The sequence below is a fragment of the Nestor notabilis genome, unplaced genomic scaffold (genome assembly GCF_000696875.1).
Source record: "Nestor notabilis isolate BGI_N333 unplaced genomic scaffold, ASM69687v1 scaffold25026, whole genome shotgun sequence".
NCBI lineage: Eukaryota > Metazoa > Chordata > Aves > Psittaciformes > Psittacidae > Nestor > Nestor notabilis.
The window spans coordinates 153-7,051 of NW_009934725.1; the positions used below are offsets into that span (position 1 = coordinate 153).

The following is a 6,899-nucleotide window of genomic DNA, read 5'->3' on the forward strand; positions in this document are numbered from 1 at the left end:
ACGAACAGAGGCAACACAACAGGGAAATGGAGCCTTGAAGGCTAAACCCACCTTCAGCATTGTATCATTAAACACAAAAAGGTGCCCCTGCCCGTGGCAGGGGATTGGAACTAGATGATCTTTAAGGTCCCTTCCAACCCAAACCATTCTCTTGTAGTCACAAGCAATGATGAAAGGTCTAAGCGTGAAAAAACAACTTACAATAGGAGTAAAACCAACTGACAAGGCTATGAAATGTAAGCACAATTTTACTTTATACAGCTCTATTATAGAAACTGGAATGTCAGTTCAGTTTTGTTACTGCCCATTTTGCAAAGGATGTCAGAGTCAGTAAGTGCATGACACACACACAGAGGTTTGAAGGCTACAGGAAGTGCCTTACTGGGAGACTCTTTCAGCTCAGGCTATTTGTCCTACTTGCTTACAACCTCTAACCACCTTCGCCAGGAAAAAAGAGCAATATTGAAGTGTTGTTTAACCTGGGATGGAAGCTCACAAATCAGCTGTGACAAGCAACTGGAAAAATACAAGTGGGAAATAGGGTGGGTTTAGACTTTTCAAATAGTTGAGGAAATCAGCTACTGAATTTGTCAGAAAGTGGTAGAATCTCCAACTTCTCATACCTTCAAGAGGAGGCTACACGAAGTTCCTGAAGTTATGCGCTTGAAGTAAGAACCCAAAACACAGTAACCACATGGAACTTTAACATTTCACAGCAAAATGAATTACACAAGCCAAAGGTCTTGGACCTTCTTTTTGTTACCTCCTCTAACCCAAGCTACATTCATTTCAGAGGGTTCATACGTCAAACACTGAGCAAAACAGGCCAAGGAAAATGGCTCAGATGAATACCACAAAAGCTCTTGGGATTGCGTGGCCTCTGGCAGCTACTCTAGAGAGTTCCAGCTGTTAGCTGTCCATTGCTACTCCTTTTGGATAGTAGATTAAAGAAAAGAAACAAGCAATTTGTTTCTGAAGCTTAACACCAGCATCAGGTCTGAAATGTTTATCAGCAACTCTGTGTGCTCAGTCCCTACCAAATTATTTACCTCAAGTTCTACTCACTGAAGCGATTCTTGGCCGATCAACCTACTCTTGAGAAATAAACCTTTCCCCTCCAGTCATCTCAACACTCCACATTCATATTTTCCCCATGTCAGCATTCTACAAGCCTTCAGAAGTTGAGGGTCTGTGTTTTGTGGCTCTCACTGTATGTTATATATCAATACAAGCCCCTCAAGCATTTTTCTGCTCAACAATTCATATGTTAACAACAGGGCGTTGGCAGGACTTACCTCTTTCTCAGTGTCCCTGGATATACAGGTCCACTGGTTTTCCTTCACGCTGTATGCCCAGAAGTCAGCCAGATCCTGAGTTCCATCCCAGCCACCAAACAAATAGACAGTTTCTATAAATAAACAGGAAGAACGTGTTAGTTTTATTGTTAAAAGATGTCTTTAAACAGGCCAATACCTCTGAGACACCTGCGACAAACAATCAGAAGAGAAACTGAAACTGATTCTTACTTTGAATGGAACCAGTCACCAGGACAAAGAAATCTGGTTTGGTTTAGTAAAGGAACTTGTTGGGATTGATAGACAGCCAATTCCCAAGGAGTCATCTGCTGTTTCTACATTTACAACCAAACCCACAGCCTCCTGATTAACATTCAAGACAGAACAATAGTTAACATTTTGGATACTGTGCATTGCAGCCTATCAGTGATATCTCAGCTTGCATCCGTCTGGTGCAAGATCCATACATTAGAAAGACTTGAGAGAGAGCAGCAGCAAAGCGTTGCTGTTTAGTCCATCCCTTAGAAAGAAAAACTCACTTCAGCTATGAAGTCCTCTTCAAGGGAAACATATGCCTTGCCTAAAGTAACTTACCTGATGCCACAAAAGCGAGGAAGTAGACGAGTTAGAGATTTAAGTCAGTGTTTCAGGTCTATCTTCAGAGCCTATCACCTTAAACCCACAGCTGCACTGTGCACAGCAAGTTCTAAGGCTTCTCAGACTCACTGATAAAACCAGATGAAGGCTCTGAATGTGGGAGGCATTTAAGGAATAAGTCTCTGTCCTGACATGGAGAGATAACTAAAGCTGCTTCTGTTACAGAAACATCACTATCTGGTCTCCAATGCTAAAAATACCTCGGTTTTAGACAGCATTTAAACACAACACAAAGCCAGGTCCAAGAAGAACAAGCCACTGAAGACTTGTAGAGCTTTGAAAAACTCCCTTTAAAATCCACAAACCACTTCTATTAGGGAGGTAAATGGCCAATTTTTAATCCAACCCCAATTAAAGAGCAGAGTTAGAAGCGTGAGTATAAAATGGGAATAGTCCCTGACCCTTACCTACCATCAGGATAGTGGTCATCACCATGGAAAGGTTACCCTGGTTCATTAACTTTAATTACCCTTCCTCCTGGACTCAGGGCTCCCAGTGTTCCCTGCAAAGAGCAGGTCCCTTTGTGCACATAAATTCTCACAGCTCACAAAACCCACATTACCACAACAGCTTCATTGATAGCCGGGGAAAAGAAAGGATTTGGCACCAAGCGACGTATCCTACTGGGGCCTTGCCAAACTTCATGCCTGCCTGTGAAGGCTTTGTTGTCTCCCATGAAATTTAATAGCAAACCTGAATGAATCTGATGAAAACTCACAGCTTTGAAAGTTACCTAAAGGGAGCTGACAGAATTCAAGAGCATGGAAGTGCTGAAAGAGGAGCACAGACCTACAGTGAGTGTAAACCACGAGCATCCCTAGAGCCTGACAGCAGCAGCGATAACACGAGTGCCATGAACAGTGTGCCAAACTTGGGTTGCAGCCTGATGTAAAGCTGTAGCTCAGATGAAAGACAAGCTCCATCATGACCCAGACTCAGAATGACTCATTTTTTACTCTTATGATGCAATAACAGAACAATATCCATATTTTTGTAAGAGGTTTTGTGGGTTTAAAGCAACATTTCTTAGTGCATAAATGCATCTCTTGATCATGTCAAGAAAATCATTTTTCATAGGGCTTAAGTTTGCAATTGTTCTCCCATGGTATAAGGAAAATCAGCTTGGTGACTTTTGGGGTTTTGGCAGGTTTTGTTTAGTTTTAAAGTCAAACTTTGCTTTGCTCCCCAACCAGTATCACACAAGCTGCTCTATCTGTCAATTTGGATTTTGTGGAGAGGGTTTGCCTACAAGAAACCCGGAGAGGAGCTTTGGACAAGGGCCTACAGGAACAGGCCAAGGGGAATGGCTTGAACCTGCCAGAGGGGAGACTGAGATGAGCTCTTGGGCAGAAGCTCTTCCCTGTGAGGGTGCTGAGGCGCTGGCACAGGGTGCCCAGAGAAGCTGTGGCTGCCCCATCCCTGGCAGTGTTCAAGGCCAGCTTGGACACAGGGGCTTGGAGCAACCTGCTCTAGTGGAAGGTGTCCCTGCCCGTGGCAGGGGGTTGGAGCTGGAGGAGCTTTAAGGTCCCTTCTGTGATGATTCTATGGTTATTTTTTCACCCTGCATGCAAAGATCCAATGCGACAGACCCAGGATGCATGCCCAGTGCTCCCAGGAATTGCAACCTAAACAATGTTCCAGCAAATACCCAAAGAAGGGGGCGGACGCAGGGAAGAGACCACTGCCAGGCAGCAGGATGGGGAAGCTCGAGGAGAGCACAGCAGTCTCACATCAACAGAACTATTTCCACTTCAGGAGCACTAGGGAACTGAAGATGCAAGCAGGGCATCTTGCTCTGGCAGAGAGAAGGATTCTTTCTTTGTATCCCAGCAATATTTAACACAGCAATATTGATGCTGCTTTATTAAAGCAAACCTCTATTCTGCTTTAGGGACAAGGCAGAAGAATTTTCAATCCTACCTGCAAGGCAACAAGAAAAACATGAAAGTGGTTATATTCACCCAAAGCTTTTACCAGCTACATTTAGGAACTCCAATTCCTCCTCCAGCATCTTAAACTTATCTCTCCTACATTTATTTTTGAATATAAATTCAACACTTTGAATTAAAGGTGCTCTGTGACCATTTCTAAACTGCTTGCTCAGCCCAAAACATATCTATAATGTCTGAATTCTTTTCTTCCCTTACCCTCTGGAAGACTAGAAGGTGCAAAAGCATTCCTCAATTATTAGAGACCTTATGTTCCCAAAAATTAACCTATTTCCTGTCAACCTCTCCTTAACTTCTACTTTTCAGAAGAGAATGAAAAGCGGCCTTCTCCAATCCCTGCTAAATGCCAAAATCCTGGAGTAGTTTAAGTCCAGGTTCACATTTTCTCTAAGTCAGCTTTTCTAACTTCTGTTAACTCCATTTTCAATGGGGGGTGAGAACCTTGGTGGGATTCTGGTTCAGTGGGTGCCTCTCATCCAATGGGTCTTACACAGCAGACTGCTGAAGCCAGGCTGGAAAGAGATGCTTGGTATGACTGAGCATCCCGGGGTTCACCTCCTAATAAATAGGCACAATGAACACATTCCAATCCTGGTGATGTATTTAACTGAACACTTTGGTTGGGTGGTATTTCCATGCCTCTGCTACAACAGTTCTCCATACAATATGAAAGAATTAAGGACCTAAAACACCTCTGCAAGTTGGTCCATCAGTCATGTCCCAAACCCCTCACAGTAGAGCTAAACTACAGCAACAGACCAGGTTGCAAAGGGAATTCTTCAGTAACACTTTGAGCATCTCCAAGGATGGATATTTCAGGCTCTAGACGCCTGGTCAGTGATTGATTGTCTTCATGCTGATTATCTTTCCTAATACCTCACCGAATTTCCCTTACTGCAAGGTGCCCATTGCCCTTCATCCTATCCCTCTGCAGCACCCAAAACGAGCCCAGCTGTGCTTCTCCATGCTCTCCCACCAGCTAGTTGAAGACAGCTCTGAGCTCCTCCCATGAGGACAGGAAGAAGGGCTTTTCTTCTACAAGCTGAACAAAACCACCTCCTCATACATCATGTGCTCCAGCCCCTGAGCACCTTGGTGGCCCTTCACTTTCAGATTGCCACTGTCCTTATTGTACCAGAGAGCCCAAATGGGGCACAGCACTCCAGATGTGGCTTCAAGCATGGAACAGAGGAACATCATCGCTCTCCTCAACCTCCTGGCTGTACTTCTGCTAATACAGCCTAGCAGGAGGTTGCCCCTCATCACCACAAGGACACATTGCTGACACACACTGAGCTAACACCTTGCAAATCCTCTTTCCATGCAGTAAGGTCCCAGCCTACACTACTGCCCAAAGGTGCTGCATCTCAGGTTCACTCTCCTACAAGCCTGAGCTTCAAGGCCAGGTTGGACAGAGGAGCTTGGAGCAACCTGCTCTAGTGGAAGGTGCCCCTGCCTGTGGCAGGGGGTTGGAACTGGATGAGCTTTAAGGTCTCTTCCAACACAAACCAGCCTGGGGTTCTATAATATAAGGTACACTGCTAGGGTGGGATTGTCCTACTATCTAGGGGTAAGATATCTCAAAAGCCTCCCGCAAAAGGACATCATTTCCCCACGTAGTAACCACAGGTTCAGTTATCTGCAAGCACCATCAGCCATTTTCTAAGGAGCACTTAGAGCACAACTATAAAGCCAGACCTTAAATTTTCTTAAGGTATCACACCACAGTTCAGTGTAGATGGTGGCTGGATATAAGCTTTTCCAGGCATACACTCTTCCTCTCAAATGTGAAAGCACCATGAAGTTGAGTAACCTCCAGGATTCAGCAGCTGTTTGTGTTTCAGAGCTCAGAAGCCATCTGTGTTTTGTTTCAGAGATCTCTTCATCTTGTACACAAGTCCTGTCTTTAAGTATCTTATGGATAACAGTGTTTTTTCCTCAGGCAAAACAGCATCCTTCATGTCTGCTGCTCTCATCTTTCCATGCTGCTTACGAGCCAGCCTCGTCATCTCCACTGTGTTGCTGGCATATACTATGGGCACACTGTGCCCGCTGCTCTGCATCTCTCACTGCTCCCAACTTAGATTTGCTGGCACTTATCTAATAGAATGAAAGAAGCCCAATTCCTTTCTGTGAAAGGAAAAGTAAAATGATGTACAACCAAAATGACAGAAGAGCTTCACTTCAGTGAGTGAACAGAGGTTACATCAATAAAGACCATTTCACTAATGTTCTCCTTCAAAACATGTTTCACTTCCCAAAGAGAAGAGAAATGCAGACAAAAAGTCTTATCCTGGTTGCTTAGCTATTATTTGTGGGTTCAAACAAGGGGAAGTTCAGGTTGGATATAAGGAAGAAGTGTCTGCCCTGTAAGAGGAGAGAAGATCAATTCCACCTTAACTATGGAATTATAAACCCAAATCTCCAAAACACAGTCCACACATTCCTCTACAGTACTGACATTATCCCTCAGAACCGGAATTTGGCAATCCCCACTCCCACTTTCTTCCAGAATAAGCATTAGCATTTTTAAACGCATGCACCCCTCAATTATAAAGGTCTGAGAGGGCACAATCAAAGTGGTGTTAATCAAAGTACCAGTGTTAGATGCCTGCATCCCCATCCAAAACTGCATTAGGCCTTAATGCATCAGGGAACACAGTATTACACACAAGCCAACACTTCCTGCTGGAGTATTTCACCAGAGCCTACATAAACAGCAGTGTAGCTTTTCATGACTGACACTCAGCACACTTAACACAGTGTGTTCCTGTGTAGTTTGGGGTTGGTTTCACTTTTGGTTTAATCCACGCACTTGGGTTGTGAGCAGGTAAATACTTCCCCTTCCTTGTAGTAAAGGGCAGAAAACCCTCCAGCCTCCCGAATGGACAACCACACAAGACACACACCTTGCAGGAAAAAGCAGAAACAACATAAAGCTTCTGTTTTCATTTACAGCTAAAGCTTTAAACGACATAACAGTGGTTTCCAACTATAA

General features: G+C 44.1%; 1 protein-coding gene across 1 annotated transcript in view; it reads right to left on the bottom strand.

The window, feature by feature from the left end:
• Nucleotides 1–1,295: 1,295 nt before the first annotated feature.
• The window catches only part of LOC104408043 (muskelin-like), a gene marked incomplete at both ends in the record, with an annotated part of 30,868 nt that continues 25,264 nt past the window's right edge, over nucleotides 1,296–6,899 (bottom strand). Inside the window, one exon of the mRNA XM_010017497.1 lies at nucleotides 1,296–1,408. Coding sequence (XP_010015799.1) covers nucleotides 1,296–1,408 — 113 coding nt within the window. The remainder of the gene's footprint in view (nucleotides 1,409–6,899) is intronic.